Below are 22,192 nucleotides of genomic sequence, written 5' to 3'. Positions count from 1 at the left end.
AAATACTCAAGGACTACAAAAGGAAAAATAGAGAGACAGCCAATGAGATCTTACACATGGCAAAAACTCAATAACTAGCTGGTCCAACAAACAAGTTATGAGTCATTTTCTCATGTCGTCAGGCTTTGAAGCATTATTAGCACTAGTATTCTCACCTCCCCTCTTAAAGAGAAAATAACTCTTATTATAACAGAAGCTGTGCATATGTTAGAGGAAATAAGAATATGCAGATGAGCAAAAACTAAAAAACAAAAACTATGCATGTGCCCAGAGACCACCACTGTGCACATCTATCCTCTTTCTCCATGCACATATGTATGCACATACAATTTCAATAAAATGAGGTCATATTATACATACTTCTCTACAATGATCTTCACTTAAGGAGAAGCAGGCAGGCCCAGGACAACCAAGGGGGCTGAGGCAGGGCAGCATGCTTGGATATTGAGGAATGCCTTTTCCTGTCCCCTAGCTGTGTGATGCACACTTCTGTTGGAGGGAAATGTTAATCTGGAGAAGAACAAAGTAAAACACGGATTCAGAATTTCTAAACATTTCCCCAATAACAGATTTGCAGTAAGTAGAAGTTCCTCCTTGCAGCTTCACAGGGATTATTTTTCTATTTCAGTACATGTGTTGGGATTAAACAGTGCAGGCAGTCTTCTGAGCTCCCTGTGGTCCAGTGCTGCTTAACTGCTTAACTCAGGGCCGTGTGGGTTTTGGAGGAAGTTGTGGTGAAACTGAAATCCCCAATATGACTGTACAAGAGTTAGAAGCCCTCCTTGGAAAGCCCAAGGAGACCCCATCCATCCCAGCTGGGAAAATTAAATCTGGAGCTTTGAACGTTTCTTTCAGCAGTAAGTAATACCTAATTTCAACCTTAACAAGGAGAAGAAACTAAAGAAACTAGATTAAAAAGAAAGAAGAAAAAAGAGTAACATGTTTCCCCTACCAAGAAGGCTGATCACCCCAAATGAAAAAAGAACAATGATATTTATATACACATGAAAAACTTCTCAGTCAAACCCTCAATTAATTACTGATTCTGTATTTAAGTGTGCAGCTCAAGTGAGAGCCACCAAAAGCATTTCTGGCTGCATGTCTGACTTCCCCACATGCAGACCATATCTGTAGGCAGCTGGAGAGATGGGCCAAGAGAGACTTTTCTGGAGATGTCACTGTGGGGGGAAAATAAGGAATATGCTAACTCTTGTATCAGCGAGGAGAAAAAGATCAATGCTTAAGTGTACGTGTGTGTATATAAAAGGAATAGACAGCAGTTACTTAGACATTTGTTCAATTCTGAAGAAGCTGCAGTTAGAAGAAAAGGAAGTGGTGTGAACTTTTCACCTTTTATCTGAATTCTCTGAAGAAAAGTTCTGTAGGATTTCAACATTCTTAAAACAAAACACTAGCATTTACTAATTGGAACATGCTTTCCTTTGGGATCTACATGGCCTTTGCAAAAATAGCATAAATAGCACATAGCCTAGCCCCCCGTATCCCTAAAAGAATCTTCATCTCATGGTTATTTGGGAGTGATAAATTTCTGGGTGGCCTATAAACTCAAAGGATAGGCATAAACCCTTTCTGTCTTCACCTCACACAGCAATCTGATTCCTATCAAGTAGAAAAGAAATCGTGACGCCCAGAAAGCTTTTAAGTAGCCTTTAAAGATAAGTAAGGTGAAGGAAGAACCAGAGATTAGGGAGTTCATCTGCAATAAATCCTACAAGAGAACAACTGTGATTGAGACTGTACATCTACTTCTGTCTTGAATGTGTACTGCAACATACTCATGAATTCTCTTATGGAAGAGGGGGCAGAGCTTGCAAGGTGCTTGCAAGATGGGGAAGCCCATGACAAACCTCCAGGTAGAGAGGTGAACTGATTTCTCCAAGGTCACAGAGCAAATTGAGGCCCTTTATTCCCTAAAGAGAAGACTAGAGAAAGTGCATGTCCCACCCATGTGCTTTGTGGTCAGACTCAACTGCGTGGTGACCCCCTGGCTGCCTTGCCTCAGGAACTACTCCACAGGTCGGAAGGGTTCTATTCCTTTCCCTTGCTAGGAACCAGGATGGTGTCACACACCTGGGTCTCAGGAACACTAATTTTCACTCACTGGGAGCGCTGGGTGGGCCAAGCGAAGAGGAGGACAATTAAAAAATGAGGGATCCCTTTTCCAGTGAAGAATGTGCAAAGCAAGTGAAAGAAAGAAAAGGAAATAAGAACAGGATTACAGATAACCTTCAAATAATAAAAATAACTTCTGCTTTGTGAACAAACCATGACTTATTTTTAGTTCCATCCAGCCTGCCTTCTTCCTGACTTAAAGCAAACTGCCAGAAGGCAATATACGGTCGTCCTTCAGTATCTGTGGGGGATTAGTTCTATCCAGGACGTCCTGTGGATACCAAAATCCACAGATGTTCAAGTCCCTGATATAAAACACCATAATATTTTTATATAACCTATGCACATCCTCCTATATACTTTAAGTCATCTCTAGATTACTTAAAATACCTACTACAATGTAAATGATATATAAATAGTTATTAAACTATGTTTAGGGAATAATGACAAGGTAAAAAATCTGTACAAGTTCTGTACATGCAATATTTTTTTCCAAATATTTTTGATCCTCAGTTGGTTGAATCCATGGATGTGGAACCCACAGATATGGAAAGCCACCTGTATATGTTTAAGCAACTAATACTCAATTTAAATACCTATAAATTTTGGCAGAATTTGATGGCTCCATTTTGTCATCTTCCCCACAGTTATTTCAAAAGCCAAAATAAAATTTTTTTGTTATTCCTCTTTTGAATTGCTCATGACAAAATTTACATCCATTAGTGTTAATTCAGAACTGGCTTCATGTAACTCCCAAAGTAATATCTCAATCAGGAAGAGTCATCAATAGAAGCCAAAACCACAGGGCCAAAGATTATAGGGAACAGAAGGTTTACATAATACCAAAGTATCACCCCATAAACCACTTACTAAGAGAATTATATACTTTCATAGTGGGGAATCTGGCAGTTACCACCTTAAGTGATCAAACTTAGCATGACTAGTAATGTACATTCTGGCATTGTGCACCTCCTAAAGTGATATTTTATGAAGTATACAACTTTACCTATGAAATGTTCTTGTTGGAAATGTTTAACCTTAATCTGTTCCAGCCTCAGATCTAACATTCCATTCATAGGAAATGCAGGGGATAGAGAAACAAACTAGATGCCACCATGAAGAAACGGAAAAATCCAGAATGTAGGACAGCTAGAAGATAACTGGTACCCACTTTTCAAAGCATCAGTCATAAAAACCAAACCAAACAAAGAAATGGGAGTGGGTAGTAGTTCCAGATTGAGAGACTTTTTAAAAAGACATAATCAAATGAGAACCTTGACTAGGTCCTGGATCAAAAACAAGAGTCATCAAAGGGGAAATTTGAAAAAGGACTAGATGTTAGATGATACAGAATCATAGTTCATTTCAATAGGTGTAATAATGATATTATGATTATGTAGAAAGATGTCCTTATTCTCAGGAGATGCCACTGAAGAAAAGTGTCATGACATTCGCAACTTACTGTCAAATAGTGTACCCAAAAAACACACATGGGTGCACATATATGGCTATGTCTAGACACACATATATGTACATACACAGAAGGAGAGAAGAGAGATAAGACAGTTGTGATGAAAAGATATCAACAAGTCTAGGTGAAGGATAAGTGAGTATGCATTGTGCTTCCAACTTTTCTGTAGGTTTGAAATTTTCCTAAATAAAGTTGTAAGAAAAAAAAAAAAAAAGAACTGGCTTCATTTGGGAAGACAGAAATTCAATTTGCTCTTCAACAAGGACCTAAACCCTTCAGCATTTCAACCTTGGCAGGTGGTAGACAAATTCAACTGGGTCACTGCTCTTGACTTCTAATTTGGGGAATTGAAGGTGGCAAGAATTAAAAGCAGCATGAGGCTTAATCTGAGGCAAGGAATTGAAACTCACAAGATGTAAGTTAATGCAAGGTAGAATCAAGATACTAAGTGAAGGAGACATCAAACTAAATAAAGAAGTGTTATGTCACCCCAGGAGCAAGACCGAGACTGCAGGCAGAATTAAGGGCTTCCTGTATTCCAGAAACATAACTGGAGTTGGATATACTTCAGAATACCTGGCCAAATGATCATTTGTTATTATTGCTCTTCAAAAGGAATGTAGAAACCAGCAAGACTGAGGGGAATCCCAGGGAAGAGAGGTCAAAATGGCTCGAGGAAGGTAGCTCAATCCCAGGAGGAAGGTAAAATGAATTAGAATATATCAGTAGTCATTTGTGCAGGTACAAACATGAAGGACAATAAAAAGGATTAAGTTAGAATAGGAGAGAGTCTAGCTAGATAAAAGGAAGAACTTGCTTATTAGAATTGAAAAGAGGGAGAGTCCACCCCTGAACAGTTCTAGGAAGAGATAATTACAAGCCCCCAGATGTCTCAATATTCAACCCTGAAGGCAGGAGATTGTACCACAGGAGTCTGGGCCTTCTTTAGGTCTAGAATTCCCCAACTATTAAAAGGTAAATAAGAGAGGGCTACTGACCAGTTCAGCTAAATTGAAAACTCAGAGCCCATGGTATTATCTGGGGCAAGATAAGTTAAGGAGGGGGGAAAAAAGGCACAAAGTCAAAGGGCATTGCCTTACCTAGGCTGATCAGACAGCTGTGTTGTGGGCTCCCAGGTGATCTCTCCCACCGCCTCCCCCAAGTAGAATATAAATAGTGCTCAATTTACCTGTGGCTAGCCACAAGCAGAAGGTCTGATCACATGACTGGACAAGCTGGGAGTAACCACCAAGTAGGCATCAGAGCTCAGAGGGCAGGTTTGTTCACTTGCTACACCTCACTAGGTTGGACTCTGTCAGGACCCTCTGCTCTTAACCCTGACTCTGATCCATTCTGCTCTGGGCTAGGGGGTAGGGTTGGGAGGGCACTTACAAGGAAGAATTTTTCAGTTAGGTTCCTCAGGGCCAGGAAGGTCACAGTCAGAGTTTGCTCTGCCTTCAGGGTCAAAGATCCTAGGAGGGTTACTCTCTTCAACACCACATCCTTAAAAACCTGTGTGAACCATCTTGACCCACATGCAGAAAGTCTTCTCTGATCATCTCCACCTCCTTACTCAAGCTCTCCTACATCCCCACCTTCAAAGGAGAGATACCTAAGAATCCACTACATCCCTACCTAGGCCATGACATTCTGGGACTGACCTCAGATCAGTGGCAAATTCCCTTGCTGTGCCCTAGCTGTGGAAAAACCCCAAAGTGTGCTGGGCAACATTCCAGGGCAGCCCCTGCTCTGAAGCCCTGGCCTTGCCAGTTGTTCAGATTTCCTCAGGGAGGCTCGAAGGTTGCGCAGTGCCTCCAGGGCACACCTAGTCTGAAAAGCAAGACTAGATGGCCCTTCCCGAAAGGGCCTTGGACATATCACACTGGAAAGATCCTTCATACCCACAGTATGTGCCCGAGACCACTGATGGCCTCATATCAGAAGGATGCTAGTCAGGTCACCGCTCCTGTGCTTCTAGAGGCAGGGGAAGAGGCAGAAGAGAGGGGTGGCAACACATCACTGGAAGGTAAGTTACACTGTCTTCCCCCGTACACGACGGGCTTTGGATCTGCTTTGAAATCAGGAGCTGCTTAATGGTAATGTTACCTTCTTTTATAAATCAGGTAAAGAAAAGGCTTATCCCTGATAAAGCAGAAGGAGAATTTGATCCAGGGAAACTGTGAGACATTAATTGCCAATAAGTCCTATCCAAGCCTCCATGGACTGGAAAATCCAGGCTCAGCTGCCATGGTCTTCTCTAAGCAGATAGCATTGCATTTGCGTAGCAGCTCCAACACAGGCCCCTAAGCTTCAGACAACCCAACAACAATCTGGGGACAACCTTTTCTCTTCCTCCTCCATCTTACCCTGATTCTGGATGTCATCTACTTGGCATTTACTTTGGGGTCGGAAAAAGCCTGAAGCATCAGTCTGTATAACTGCACAGCTGCCTAAAGAAAAACAATCTAAATATAAAAGCTGGTGTAATAATATAATAAATGCTCATGCATCTATGCATCTATTTCATCAAACTGGCTGGGCCCATGAAAAAAAAAGCTTTTGATGACAAGTTAACCACTGTTAGCACTAATTAAATTTAGGGTGGCTACAGGTAAGTGTTTCAGATAAAGGACACATGCTAAAACTAAAGATTTTCAAAAAACTGTTTTTTCTATGTTAAGTAGTAGTCAAGATGTGAGAGGCTGCTATAAACAAACAAAAAAGAAGTAGAGTAGGGCTCATTCCCTTACCCAACTCTGCAAGCTGAGGGAAAATATCAGTAAGCAAAAATGACAAGAATAATTCGAGGGCCTTCAGGGAGCACAGACAGATGTGTAACATGTGGCTTGGTGTGAGAAGAGAGGGCTGGCGCCCAAACATCAGAGTCTGAACCTCTAACTCTTTGCTTAGCAATGATTACCAGATCCACCCCTCCTTGGGCCCTATGGTTAATGGAAGGGTTTCACTGACTAAAAGTGAGCCATCCCATTGCGCACGAAATTGTAACTCCTGACCCACTTGGGACAATATGCTGTGCTAAACCATACAAACACCTCCCTTTTCCCCCGAGGCTCCTGTGGGTAGGCGGTGGGCACATCCGACTGACTGCAAGTTGCAGAGAAAAGCAGTCTGTCCTAGGCTCATACCTGCCATCACTTTCTAAGGCAAACTCAACTCCTTTTCCCCTCAGATCTCTACTATGTACATATGAAGTAATAGTATTCCATGGCTCTGGTATAGCAGAGCCTTCCAGAAATGGGCTGGGCAAGGTGGCTCACGCCTGTAATCCTAGCACTCTGGGAGGTCGATGCAGGGGGATTGAGGCCAGGATGTCAAGATCACTTTGAGCAAGAGCAAGACTCCGTCTGTACAAAAAAATAGAAAAATTAGGCAGGTGTAGTGGTGTGTGCCTGTAGTTCTAAGTTACTTGGGAAGCTGAAGAGGAGGATCCCTTGAACCCAGGAGTTTGAGGTTGCAGTGAGCTATGATGATGCCACTGCACTTTAGTCCTGGGGACAGAGCAAGACTCTGTCTCAAAAAATATAAGAAAAAAGAAAAAAAAAAAAAAAAGAAACCAAGAGAGCTGAGTGCAAAGTGAGACAGCGCTTCTTAAAGTAGTAGATTTACCTAGACGGTACCTGGACATCCTGAATATGCTCAGTGTGCTTCAGCAGAATGCTGCAACCCTGCTGACTCCACTGCTGGGTCAATGTAGGGCATGGACTGGGCTCGGACACATGGCAGCGGGCACCCAATCAGTTCTCAGAATCTGATGCCAACTTTGTCCAGCTCAAGTAGTAAGGATGAGCTGCAGTCTCCTGAGAGGTGACCTACTATAATGGTCAATACCTGGGCCCAAATCCTGCCTCCGCCCCAATGTGCTACTCAGTGAACTCAGATGGGTCACTTAACTTCTCTGGATGTCAGTTGTTCCATCTGTTAAATGGGGGAGAATAAGAGATGTTATGAGGATGTAGAGGAAAACCTCCATTCTAAAGAACATCTGGTATGTCAAATTAGTCTAGCATATATTCATTTGTTAAGCATTTTATTTGGAAATAATTTCAAATTTATAGATGTGAGAAAAAGAATAGCACATAGAACACCTACATAATCTATACTCAGATTACCTATTAATATTTGCCCATTTGCATTACTGTTTGCTTTCTTTCACATGCACTTCTTACTAAACACCTAAACATTCACACTCAAGACACACTCAAACACACAATTACACTCAGATACACACACACACACACACACTACTTTGTTGGGTTCTGTGTAGTGTTCTGTTTGAAAAGAACAGGAACCATAAGAGGGTGGGAGGTTCGAGATGAAGAGAAAGCACAAGAGGCATTACCACTTGGTGATGGTTCCACAGTTCTGTTCCCATCTTTGTGTCTACAATGCAAATGGCAAACACTCAAGTGTTCTACTCGACAGATGAACTATTATACAGATAAGGACCAGAAAAAGTAGTGGTTACATAAGATTGTTGGTTATTCTTTTCTTTTTGTTTTTGTTTTTTAAACAACAAACCCCACAAAAAAACAACAACAAAACATTTATATGAACCATGGAAATAAGCTTTATTATACAGAAGTGTTTTTGTAGTATTTGTTATAATGGGATTTTACCTTATAATGTTGGGAAGAACTGGGAAAAAAGGTTTCACACAAACATATGGTTATTGAAACATTAAAGAATTCTATACATAAGCCTCCCAGGAGAATTAGATAACCTCTAAGAGGCAAGCTAGGCAATTCTCTACGATACCAAGTCCCTAGATAGAACTTTCTGCCAGAGCTCAAGTCCATGCTACTCCCCTTACTGGCACATGCCTGTCTCAGAAGAGCACTGTCACATATCACAATACCCCACTCCCAGGGAGCCTAAAGCTCAGAGAGACAGATATGCTAAGATCGATAACATGCCCCGCCCCTCAGGCTTCTTTTCCACCAGAAGTGGGAGGGGGTACACCAGGGGTCCCCTATACGGAAGACTAAACTGTCATGATGGTATAATGCCACTTGAACCTACTCTTTGCCATAGGAATTCACCACCCACATTTATTCCCAGATGTTTTTTTGGGTTTCACATCACACATAAGAAAGACATCCTTTCCTCCATCTTAGCATGTCTCCCTGACATGACCCTGAGCTCAGTAACCATGACTACGAACGACCCCATAAAGGCAGAAACACCCCGTCTGCTTCCTGTGCCCTCTCTGTCCCTGGTTAGCTACTCGTTCCATGTGGAAATTGCATATCTTAAACCAGTTGGAAAATTAGGGGGGGAGGGGGGCCATGGGAAACATTCGTAACCTTAACATTTGTACCCCCATAATATGCTGGAAAAAAAAAACAAAACAGTTGGAAATACTCAAGGTCACCACCATATCATACATAAAATAATGTAGTAACTATCATTTTCCAAGTGAGTACCTATGGTATGGACAGTCACTTTGGGATGTTAAAGGAAGAAACAGACTTCTTTCCAGCCCCTTTTCCAATCTCTTTTGGTCATTTAACACACAAGTCTTTGCTCCTGGAATATAGGTATATAAATAGAAGGGAAACAAAGGCTGGAGGTATGCTGGGCAGGCAGCAGCAGATGTCAGCCTGGGATGAAACCCACAATGGATTATATATATATATATATATATATATATATATATATATATATATATGAAGAGCCCTTTGCCTAATAAAGCAAAGGGGCTTTATTAGTCACATGGTCTTAGGAAAATTACTTCCTTCCAGGGCCTCAGTTTCCTTATCTGCAAAAACAAGGAAATGCCACCTGCACCTGCAGGACTGTTGTGAGGATGCACGAGAAATATTTGAAAGTTCTGATTAGAAGCACCAATGAGCTAAACAATGGAACACATTGTCAAAACTAAGCTATCTATTTTCTCAATTTCCCTGAAAAATATAGATAAATTTGGGGGCCTAGGTTGGGCGTGGTGGCTCACTCCTATAATCCTAGCACTCTGGGAGGCCAAGGCAGGAGGATCGCTCAAGGTCAGGAGTTTGAAACCAGCCAGAACAAGAGCAAGACCCCGTCTCTACTAAAAATAGAAAGAAATTAGCTGGACAACTAAAAAATATATATACAAAAAAAAAAAAAAAATTAGCCCGGCATGGTGGCGCTTGCCTGTAGTCCCAGCTACTCAAGAGGCTAAGGCAGAAGGATCATTTGAGCCCAGGAGTTTGAGGTTGCTGTGAGCTAGGCTGAAGCCACAGCACTCTAGCCCGGGCAACAGAGTGAGACTCTGACTAAAAAGATAAATAAATAAATAAATAAATTGGAGGGGCCTTCCAGCGTTGGGAGTCACACTCTTTCTATGGAAGCAGCTATTTTAGTCTTCCCCTATGAACACATAACTACCCAGGTTGCAGATCCAGTGAGGAAAGTCTAGGTGCTGCTCTCAGCATTGAGTTGTGCGCATCCCCCATGGACGAGGCTCACATTGCCCTCTTCTCCCCAGTCTCGAAATCCAGACTATGGAACATTGTGAAAGCCCGCTGGGTGCATCCCCTCTACCATGCCAAAAACCATCCACCCCCACTCCAACCCCACCCCAGGCTTATATGTCATATCTGATGGGCACGAGTTAAAAAAGACAATCCCCCAAAAGGGGCTGCGTGGCAGTTTTCTGCCAGCCTGCAGCTGTGGGGTAGGGAGCGCACGTGTTATCAGCAGTGGTTCTCTCAAAGCTGTGTGGGCGATCAGACATGCACAGAGCACAGAAAACTCTTAAAGGGAAGGGAGTGTGGGGTGGGGAAGAGGAGGAGGGAGAAGGGGTAGGATAAGCTGCCTAGCCTCCCAATCACATTTTTACTCTTCAAAGCTACACCTAGTCGGGCAGGTTAATAAAACCATTTTCACTAAGCCACCAGACCCCGTGCTTGGCAACCTTAAGGGCAGGGAACACAGACTCTGGATGACAGGGTAAATGTCCAGGACTTGGGGAATGATAATCAGCATCTCTCTCCTGCATTTCCCCATTTCGCTGGGGGAGAAGGACAAAGAGCAGTGCCTGGTGTCACAGGATGGTGCCTGGCTTGGGAGGAGTGGACTTCCAGCCTGATGGCACCTCTAAAGCCACCCTAGGGCCAACAGATAATTCTGCTCCCTGGCCTAGAAAAGTCACTGATGCAGATTTCTTTTTTCCTTTGTCCCCTTGCTATACAGCAGAACATTACTAGGAAGTTAGTACAAATCAACATGGAGTGAAAAGACATCCGGCATTCACTGCCGTCTCCTTGGCCTCTCACCCGTATCCACTTCTAAGCCTAAAGCCAGGTAGTCTGGCTTTTTAACAAAATCATAACAAAATCCTACACATTGGCTGTTTCCATGGATCAACCTGGTAACCACTCAAGCTCACCCTCTGGCTCTAAGTGTGTTAGGAAGAGAACCTACAGGCCTACCAATGACATCCATGGAAATGCCACGTCTTTGCCACCAGCTGGGCTTCAAGCCCAATGACCAGGATGAATAGGAGACCAGTGATTTAAAGAAAGAGAGAATACTAACACTTTGGGGGGTTTTGTCTTGAGGGGGAACAGCGTGTGGGGACCAGAAGTGGGAAAGACCATTAGGAGTGAGCCTGGGGGAGGTGTGGCTCACTCTCCCCACTCCACTGCCTTTCCAGCAACTCAATCCAACAAGTGTTTATTGAGCATGACACTCCTCAACTGCCTTGGCCCTCCCTCTGCAAAAACACTCAAATCTGTTCAAGCTGCAGGGTGAGTTCCATTGCTCTTGAACTTGAAACATGAGGTGCCTACCTCTTAAAAAGGCAGGCACACAATTTCCAAAATGGGCAGGAGGGACTCATGAGGTTTGAGAAAATTAATGAACATAGCTGACTAGACAAGGCTACAACAATGTCACTTTTGAAAGGGAAGGGAGAAAAGGAAATAAAAACTTAATTTAACCTTAGGGAGAATAATACATTGGCCGATTAAAAAAAAAGTCTACTCAAAACATCCCAGTAGTTCTCTAAGTAGCCTCACCAAATACTGAATATTCCTTCATTCTATGCCTCCTCCAGCTTCAATTTATATTTTATTCACATATGGATGTGCTAGCGATCTGCTTTTAGAGTTGTACATTTAATCCTACCTTGGCCTTTAAGGAGGTGATACCTCAGTGCTCTCCTGCGTGTCATCATCTAGGATCAAATGATAAGGGAGGCAAGCGCAGAGCCAGTGGTGGACGAGGTTGTCCCCTAACAAGCATGGCTCCCCTGGCAAAGGAGCCTGCCATTCACAGGATAGGGAGCTCAGGGGTCAGAGAGGAGGCACCCCAAATTTACAACTTTGCCCTACCAAATACTGTCCATTCTCTAAGAAGTCACATTCAGGCACCCGCTGAAAGAAAACTCCTCAAGCCCTAATCATAGGCCAGCTGCTTCAGAGCAACCAAAACCCTGGGAGGAGTCTTCCCAGGCTTCCCCCACAACCTCCACCCCTTTTATTAGGGAGCTGGGAGCTCGAACTGCTAACACGAGGCCAGGGCTGGTCTGAAGGCGTGCCATTGACCCCCAGGTCAGCTGCACGGGCTCATGAGCAAACCCACAAACCTGTGCGCCTGAGCAGGGCAGGGTAAATGTCTGTACATGGCCCAGACTTTGGTTCCAGGTCCCCTGGGGGCTGGACTTGAAGTTTTCCTATTATGAAATACTTTGATAGCATTCTTTTAAGTTCATTAAAGCCACCCTTGATTGGCTACAGTGCTCCCACACAGTAAAAGTCAAGTGAGGCTTATTTGAGCCTGAGGATAAGCATTAAAATGACTGCAAAGCTGGGCACTCAGCTTTGTAGTGACCCTGAGGGGAAAGCAAAGTACCAGGAAGAGTTTTCCAGACCAAGAGGTTCGGTGGGGACTGTGAGCTGGAGCCTGAGTGTTAGCAGCCAGCTGTTACGAGAACCTCCCACCATACAGCTGTTCCCAAGAACAAGGGCCCCTTCACAAGCTCCATTTTCACGACTGGAGAAAAACTGGAGCACAGATAAATCATAAACTTCAAGCATCCACAACTCTTTCCTTTCTGAGATCAAGATTTGGTTTTGACCCAACACTGCGAATTGATTTGGCTAATATTTTGTTCATTCATACCCTGAAAACCAAATTATTCCAGGAGCCCTCTGGAAAGATTCAACTTAGGCATGGGGGAAAATTGGCCAGATTTCCTGTCCATCCTTTCTTTGCTTCTGCTCTTCCCTGTTCCCTCTTCTGTGACAGAGAAGGGCAACATCCATCTCAGAAGACGGCAGAGCTTAATTAACCCAAGAAGAGACTGTCCACTCTCACTAAAGCAACTTGCTGGCTGGCATCCTCTTTCGCTCTGAACTGGGAAAAGAAACACAAGGTTTTCTCCTCTAGCCCCTTAAAAGGGCTCTAAACCACCCTTGGAGTAAGAATAAGCCCAAGTAGGTCTAGTGAGAGCACTTGAGCTAGTGGCAGATAGCATTTGATATATGTGATAGTGTCAATAAGAATTTCAAAACCAGACCTGCCCCAGAATATGATACAGCCTGAAGTCTGAATCCTTCAGCAGGAAAGCTCTACATGAGTTTTGTAAGAATCTGGAGGACACTCTATTTCTAATAGTTCTATTAAGATCAAGGAGTAGTGAGGCCCTGGTGCCTATCATGTCATTCCATATAAACGGAATTCAACAGAAAACGCAGGCATGCTGTTCTCTTGGCTATTAAATCTCACCAACCACTTTGGTGACACCCAAATTAGCACCATCACTATAAAAATTCTGCAATCCTTCCTCAAATTTTCTATAGACCTACATTTGAAAGCAGAGAGAATGATGTCCTCTTGCCACCACAGCCCACTGTCGTTCTTACTCCTCCTCCACTGACCTGGAATGGTTTAAGATCTCTTAGCTCTAAGGTACATAAGTGACAATCTTCCCATACTATATAATCCTTTGCTAGCCAAAAGACTGAAGAATACAGGGACCTATACTCCTTCGGGTACGAAAGAGATAAAGCAATTAGGCAACTAGCCCCCAATTTCAAGGATGTCATCGCTGGTGATAACATTTAAGAGTCAGATGCTTCAGCAGTACATTTTGCTGACCATGTGCCTGGGGCTGGCAGAGCTGTCAAAGCAACAGTTAGCAGTGTTGGGCTAGGAAGTGCCTGGTGTTTTAATGTTTCCCAAATAGAAGTTGCCTCATTCACAGGTTTTAGGACAACTATAGTTCTTAAAGGATTTTAACTGTACCCCCAAGCCTCATTATAGCAAGATGGCTCCTCTGGTATAGAAAAGCTGGAATCTCCAGGCTGTTTCTGGCACCAGGGGCCACAGAGACCATAGTTTGATGAGAACTTTCTCTCAGAGCCTCTAATATGCAACCTCCTTTATGTGGTTCCAGACCTATCTAAATACCCATCCCCCAAGGACTAAGTTTTCAAAGCATTGCAAGGGGAGTGAGTTTAATAATTATCAATAGCATTGCTAATAACAATGCCGTCTTACATTCATGAAACAGCCATCCAGGGAACCTTGTCAACATTTGATATAAACTATCTTTCCTATGTCCCTGTGGGGAAGCCAATATTTTAGGGCAACCATAACTACTGCCAGCTCTCAAAGATCTGTTCAGAAAAATAAAAGGTAATGGAGAAAAATTCAAAACAGGAAATGAACCTAAAGTAATTTCTATCTGATTTTGAACTGTATTCACTGTACTTGTGGGTTGTTAGGTTGGGGGAAGGGGGAATATAAGAAAGGAGGGGGAGCAAATTTGCCTAACAGTTAAGCTTTTATGTAAATTCAAATTAGCTTATGTCTACTGAACACATGTCACCTGACAATGGTGGGGGTGGGGAGTCTGGATTCACACGTGATGATCTTCCACAAAGATTGCGAACTGACTGGAAGCAGATGACCTCTTTTCTTTTTCCCTAAAACATGAGTGGGGATGCAGGTTTGTTAGTTTTCTTTACTCTCTTAGGATTTTCTGAGGAGGTGTATATTACACACATTGAAAACTGATCTTTCTATAGGAATAATGATCAGGCACATTGTTTAAAACAAAGGTAGGCAAACTTCAAAGTGCCATATAGTATATATTTTAGGCTTCGTAGGCCACATGGTCTCCATCACAACTACTCAATCTGCCACTGACAGCACAAAAGCAGCCATAAATAATATCGAAATAGAGTGTGGCTATGTTCCAATAAAACTTTATTTACAAAAACAGGCAGAAGGCCAGATATGGCCTATAGGCCATAATTGCTAACCCTTGGTTTAAGAAGGTTCTGGTGGGTGGAGGAGGTTCCGAGGTAGCACTGGCTTCCTTGGTACTCAGATGGCCCCTGTGGGGCTGGTCCACTGGAGAAATAATTTGCAAAGCTTGATTAAACATTATCTTCATTCTAGAGATGTGGAGACAGAGACTCTAAACAGGATGGGTAAAACTGGAACCCAGAACAATTCACCTCCTAGTCCTGTTTTGTCTATCATCAGTGGTCCTGCAAGAACATAAAAGTTAGCAGCCTCTACTACCCACTAGTAGTAGCTTTCTTATAGTTGACCTTCATTTTTCTCTCCACTCTCTTGAGCCCAGGCTCAAAAATGAAGTTGTTCCCCACTTTATGAAGACATCCTCATGGATGCAGGGTTACTGAAGATAGATGCCACTCTTCACACCATAACCCTTTTCACAAGGTCTACTATATCTTGTCAAGAACATAGCAGGGTGTGTGGTGGGCAGATAACGGCACAGCCCTCAGTGTTACATCACTTTGAGATGGGCAAGAGAACCAGTGACGACACTTAATTGTTCCTGAAACCCAGTCCCAGCTCCCATGCCTTTTTAAACAGCTGGGTTTTAGAGCCCTGTTTAGAAAGCTCATTTTAAAAGATGAGGGAATAAAAATGCAAGAGGAGGCCCTGAAATTCTGAAACCTGCAGTACTGGTTTCAGATCAATCTGGATTTGTTCTTTGAAGCCTGAAAAGGCAATGGGCTCTGGCCAACAGTGCTCTCACCTTAGCTAGGTGGAGGGAATAATAATAGCAGCAGCAGCAAACACTTTTATAGCACCTTCCATGTATCAGGCACTGTTCTAAGCACTTTATTAACTCATTGGATTCTTATAATGTAGATATTCTTATCCACACATGAGGAAACTGAGGCACAGAAGTAACTTCCTCAAAGCCACACAAAGGTGTAAATGGCAGAACCTGGATTTAAAACCCAGGCATTCTGGCTCCCAGCACCATTCTCTTAAGGATTCCTGACTGCAAGGGGTTTCCCTCTAGCCCATATATCCTATGTCCTAGGGAAAACCACCCCTGCTGCTTCCCAAGGCCAAGGAATGGAAATAATCTGAACACACATGAAGGCTGAAGTTAACATGTAGAAGATCTGATGTGCCCCCAAACCAAAGGCCAGATACATTCTACTTATGTTTGACCACAAAGAAAGCCACATGCTCAGACAACCGAGGCCACTTTCCTTCCACTTTTCCTCTTTCCTGCCTTCCTGAAAAACTACAGATAATCCCACTACCCCCTAGGCAAATGCCATATTAACACCTCTGGGATATTAATCGGTGCAGAAATGATCGGTCAGCCCACTCCATAAGCAATAATCCACCCTACTTGCCCTAAATCACCTGACGAGTTATACAGAACTCTCTAGCTTTCTACATGTTTACCAGTATCTTATGGCCTCTGGCCCTATAAAAGGAGCAGGCCACATTCCCCACTTCCACAGCATCTACCAGTGTTTGTCCTTCTAATATTAGTTCTATAGTAGACCCCAAATAATTGCTCTTAATGACTACTGATCAATTTCTTGCTACTACACAGGCAGGCTTTCTGTTGATCTCTACTGAAAGTAACTAAGGTTCTGGTGCTTGTTGTTCTGCTAACTTCTCTGGGTTCCAAGGGAGCCCAAACAAAACCAACAGGTTTGTAGCCTTGTGGTTTGTTTTATACCTCATGATAGGCATGAGTTTGGGCATTGTCTTATTCTACACCACTAGATTCTACACATACTTTGACTACTTGGTCACCATCTTGCTGCCAGATTTGACCAAGTTTCTGCGTTCCAAGATGTGAGGCTAACATATACAGTGATGTCCAGATAGACTTGGGGGTTTTCTACCTCAGAGACCCTCTTAATCCCATTTCTACCAAGCAAGAACCTATAGTAGCACTGTAGCAGCAAGAGGTGGACGTGCAGCAACTAAGTTTAGTAATCACCAAAAGCTCAAGGGACTCCAGTTTAGAGAATGTCACTAACCATTAAGATGGCAGGGACCATGACTTTTGTACATTTGGGAGAGACTCCGGCTGTGGAAGTGTTCAGTGATCTTTTCACATCTGGTGTGAATCAAATGCAAGCCTCACTTTCAACTTATTGCCAGCCTCCTCATGCAAGTAGGTTCCTTTTCCGTTCCTAAGTACTTGCATTTGTGGGATCCGTCACAGCTTTGAGTGTGTGAAAGCAAGGTTAGGCTTGCTCCTCCCTGGTTTCCCCACACCCACCACATCAAGCTGTTATTAAAAAACCGTTCGAGTGCTGTTCAGAAAGTGGGGTGTTTGCCACAGTGTACTCGATTGTAGCCCTCACCCTCACTGCCACGTTGGCTGGCAATGCACAGGATAAAACAGCCTTGGTGGGGGAGGAGGGAAAGGCAGGGGGCAAACTGCCCAGGTCCTATACACACACGCAATGGTTGGAATGAGACAGCCATATTAAGCAGGTCAATGATCTGGGAACATACAACTTCTGGGCCACACGGAGAAGAATGTAGGGAATCGGGAACGTAGCGTTTGCACCGCGGCAAAAGCCGTTAAACTAACTTATTCCAACGGGCTGAGATGAAATCAGCTCCAGGAGGTGGCATAAAGGGAAGCGCACGTGAAGTGGTGAATGGAACTCCCGAGCTGCAGAGAGGGATGCTGGGGCCAAACTCAAGCTGGAGAAGTAACACATGGCTCCACGGGGCTCTCCTCCATGCCCCTCCCCCTCCGGTGCAGGCGTCCAGCGCCCACCGGCTCCTCGCTCCCAGAGCCAGCCCTCCGCGCAGGGCGCCCCCACCACGCGCCACTCCTTCTCACACCTCGCTCCCACCCCCTGCATCTACCACTCACCCCCACACGACACCTCTGCCCACTTTTTGGTTACGCCCCCAAAGCCAGCCTCCATCTGCCAGGTCCCTCCCCTCACCTCCGGGCCCCGACTCCCTGCACTCTCTGTCCCGACGGTGCACCCGACGTTCGCGGCTCCTCGTCTCGCTCCCACCGCCCTAGCAGACTTTGAGCGACCCCTTTCTCATCCCTCGCCCCCATCCACTTTCCCCTCACACTTTTTGCAGTCCCCCTCCCCCCGTCACGCGCCCCCCCTCCCCCAACGGCTCCGCCCCCGGCACCCGCTCCAGGCCCAGCTCACCTGCGCGGCCACCCCCGTCCCGGCGCTGGTGCGGCTGCTGCAGCTGGAAGGGGACCGTGGCCCTGAGCGGCTGCAGCCCAGCTCGGGGGGAGCCGGCGGTGGCTGGAGGAGAGCAGCCCCGCCGGAGCCCCCCGGCCCCTCCGCGCCCTGGCCCCCAGGAACCTCCGCCTCTGCCGCCTGCTGCGGCCCCCGCCATCGCCCGCCCGACTACCCGCCTCGGCCCCACAGCTAGCACCACACGGCCCCCCAACCCCCGCTGCCGCTGCTTATCTGCCCTACGGGGCGGAGACCGGCCCCTCAGCCCAGAACTGTCATTGGCCTACGGAGACCCAGACCTCCCCCCCAACCAATCCGCGGCTTACTCTTCCCTTCCCTGAGGATGATTGGTCAGCACGCCTAGCGATCCAAGTCAAGATCCCACCCTCATAACGCCCCCTTCTGCTTTCCTACGTCCCAAGGGCCGCTGATTGGTTCGTCCGGAAGAGGGCTGGTTCTCCAGCACCACCAATGATAAGATGCAGAAAAGGGGAGCGTCACACCCAGTCCCAGGTAGTATGCAAATATGTCACGTGACGTCAGCCCGAACTAGGGGCGGTGCTGGTTGTAGGTTGGAATCAAACATTAGTGAAATCATTATGGGGGACGGGGGTAGAGAGGAGTGTCAAACTTCAAGAAGTTGAATCTCAGCAGTATGGAGAAAGGGATAACTTCAAAAAACATTACATTTAGTTTAACCTAAAAACATTAGTTTTAAATCCTCACAGGATCTCAGTGCTGCTTGCAAGCTCCAAACTAAGATCCTACAAATTAATGCTAAGTTTGCATGTCATTTGCATGCAATTTGCATTATATTTGTGCACTTAATGGCTACCTTGCCTCATGTGACACCCACATTTGTCTTTCTCCACGTTTCCAAGTCCCTACTTGGTGTTGATCCAACCTTAACAAAACAGCTGCTAGCCTGTAAATTAAATTGGGACTCTGAAAAGGCGCGGGGAATTTCCCTTCAGAGTCGTCCATTCGAGTCTAGCTCAGCAGAGTGGAAGGAACAAAGTGGCTGAGAAACTTGCCCGAGTTTGCACAGTGACTCCATTAGCAAATCCTGGTCTTCCCAGTTCAATGCTTTCTGACCTACAAGTCAAAATGAGACTGGATGGTCCCCAAAGAGAATGCACGTAGTTGTGAAAATCACATACCATAATATAGAGAAAGGCATTTGGGAAAGAAATTAAGGTACTACTAAAAATTTCTACTCTTCAAAAGAAAAAAAATATTACTCTTGGTATTTGCTAACGATTTTGTTCTATATGTGGAAAAAGCAAACGTCAATCAACCCTGGATTGCCTGCGGTAAGGGGCCATCCAAATAATTAGATAATTCCCTCCAGATTTATATTTAGCTATGAATTCTATTTTTGATCTTGCTACAGATTTATCTTACTATTTCTGTTTTTGCCCAGTTTAATGTTAAAAGGAAGATATTCCCTGAAGCCATACTAGCTAATCAGAGAAAAGGAGGTAATCTGGGAGCACACTGCAAGGCAAGGAGAGGTCATTCTGGGATTAAATATTGAAAGCAGATAATACCCAAAGTAGAAATTCTAGAGTTGGTTGAATATTAAAATTAGCCTACATACACTGAATGAATTGAGGCAATGGAACATACTCAAGGAAAGTTTTCTTTGCAAAGAAAGTACTGTTGTGAGTTTGAAGGATTTACTTCAAGATCTGACATTTGAACATTTTTTTATTGATTAAAGAAACGCTGTACTTCTTTTCCGCAAAGAGAACAACCTAATTAAAGGCAGAGAGGAATGAAGAAAAAGTCAGTCTTTATAAACTCAAATTAATTGAAAAAAAATATTGCATATATATTGTTCTTTAATTTCAACTAGTTCAGTCTTCATATACTTAAAAAAATCCTCATGGTCAGGCATGGTGGCTCATGCCTGTAATCCTAGCACTCTGGGAGGCCGAGGTGGGAAGATCACTCAAGGTCAGGAGTTCGAAACCAGCCTGAGCAAGAGTGAGACCCCCATCTCTAATAAAAATAGAAAGAAATTAATTGAACAACTAAATATATATAGAAAAAATTAGCCGGGCATGGTGGCACATGCCTGTAGTCCCAGCTACTCAGGAGGCTGAGGCAGAAGAATTGCTTGAGCCTAGGAATGTGAGGTTGCTATGAGCTATGCTAATTCCATAGCACTCTAGCCCAGGCAACAGAGTGAGACTGTCTCAAAAAAAAAAAAAAAAAAAAAAAAATTCTCATGACAATCTGAAAGAGGAAAAACATGGATTCTTACTGTGGTGCAGGTAGGGAAACTGAGGTTCAAAGGGTGAGTCCTTTTATTCGTAGTTCAGATCTCTATCACATCATATTGCTTCATATCGCCATTAATAAAATCAGTAATGGTAGCAACTAACATTCTTTGAATTACTTTCTCCATGTCAGGTACATGTTAAGCACAGTGCATACATTATCTCATTTAATATTCAAGATCACACTTGTGAAATGGGTATTATCTCCTCTTCATTGAGGCTTGAGAGAGAAGTAACATGCCCAAGGTTACTCAGGCAGCCTGACTCCAGAGCTGAGCTCCTAATCTCTATGCTTGTAAAACTTCCTTAAGAACACAGAAAGATTACTATTTATATCTTCTATAAAGAATCTCCAAAGTGGCTGGGCACAGTGGCTCACACCTGTAGTCCTAGCACGCTGGGAGGCTTAAGTGAGAGGAGCCCTTAAGCTCAGGAGTTCGAGACCAGCCTGAGCAAAAGTGAGACCCCCATCTCTACTAAAAATAGAAAAATTAGCCAGGAGTGGTGGCATGTGCCTGTAATCCCAGCTACTGGGGAGATTGAGGCAGGAGGATTGCTTGAGTCCAGGAGTTAGAGGTTGCCATGAGCTAGGCTGATGCCATAGCATTCTAGTCTAGGCAACAGAGCCAGACTCTTCTCAAAAAAAAAAAAAGAGAGAATCTCTAAAGATGCAAATCTGACCAAAATGTTAAAATTAACATTTGTTTAGAAAGCTTTATTGCTTTCACTCACATCATTTCATTTAATTCTCACAATAGGCATGTAAGGTGGAAAATGCAGATATTACTGTTCTCATTTTTCAGGAGGTTAAGTCACAGAGGCTAGATGACTTGCCCAAGAGCATCCAGTTAGTAATTGGTGGACCCAGGACTTACATCCCAGGTCTTCTGACTCCAGACTCAAGTACTTTCTCAACCAACACTCAAATTCTAGACCATGGGCCCTGCCTGACAGCAAAAGCATGAGCTAGTTGGTCTTTTGAAATGAGTTCTTGCCTGACAACTTACACTATTTTAGGACCCTTCAACATGTAAATTCTCAGTCTTAGGAGATGAGTGGTTTTTATTGGTTAAGTGATATAACGTGTGTTAGAGGGAAAGCCCTGAGATGAAGACTCTCAAAACACTTTGGGCAACTGATTTCCCCTCTGTGTCAGAATCATTCCTGCTCCATCAACCTCACAGACTTGTTCAAAAGATAAAATGATATATTGTACATATGCTTTCTTCTCTCAGAGAAAGGAGAGTAATGTGTGTGGTTCCAAAGACACAAGGTTTAGGCGGGGCGCGGTGGCTCACGCCTATAATCCTAGCACTCTGGGAGGCCGAGACAGGCAGATCACTAGAGGTCCGGAGTTCAAAACCAGCCTGAGCCAGGCCCTGTCTCTACCAAAAATAGAAAGAAATTAATCAACCAACTAAAAATATATATACAAAAAAATTATCCGGGCATGGTGGCACATGCCTGTAGTCCCAGCTACTCGGGAGGCTGAGGCAGTAGGACTGCTTGAGCACAGGAGATTGAGGTTGCTGTGAGCTAGGCTGACGCCACAGCACTCACTCTAGCCTGGGCAACAAAGTGAGACTCTGTCTTAAACAAACAAACAAAGATACAAGGTTTAAACTTTATTCCAAAGCCAAGGTACCAGAAAGTTAGGACGTGTACAGTAGAAAAAGAGCTAGTGGAGGTGACACAGCTGAAGAAATGGATCTTCTGAGTCCATAAAGTCATGGTCTTTCCTGATAAGTTGCTGGCAAAAGACAGTAAAGTTGATCCCAGCTGGAGGAGTGAGAAGCAGACACGCATAGAACTCGTTCTTCTCCTAACTA

The 22,192-nt window shown here is 44.1% G+C and overlaps 1 protein-coding gene across 4 annotated transcripts in view; it reads right to left on the bottom strand.

The window, feature by feature from the left end:
* Nucleotides 1-18,345, bottom strand: part of FAM117A (family with sequence similarity 117 member A) — a 43,333-nt gene extending 24,988 nt beyond the window's left edge. The window contains exon 1 of one of the 4 annotated variants that reach the window (XM_012789720.2): nt 18,043-18,345. In XM_012789720.2, coding sequence (XP_012645174.1) covers nt 18,043-18,238 — 196 coding nt within the window. In that variant the 5' untranslated portion in view covers nt 18,239-18,345. Of the gene's footprint in view, nt 1-4,704; nt 4,753-18,042 lie in introns of those variants that run through there. The other 3 variants (XM_012789719.2, XM_075994483.1, XM_012789723.2) reach the window with 3 other exon arrangements.
* Between the last annotated feature and the right edge of the window lie 3,847 nt (nt 18,346-22,192).

Source organism: Microcebus murinus, chromosome 18, assembly GCF_040939455.1.
Source record: "Microcebus murinus isolate Inina chromosome 18, M.murinus_Inina_mat1.0, whole genome shotgun sequence".
Classification (NCBI taxonomy): Eukaryota; Metazoa; Chordata; class Mammalia; order Primates; family Cheirogaleidae; genus Microcebus; species Microcebus murinus.
This window is presented reverse-complemented; position numbering and strand designations above follow the sequence as displayed.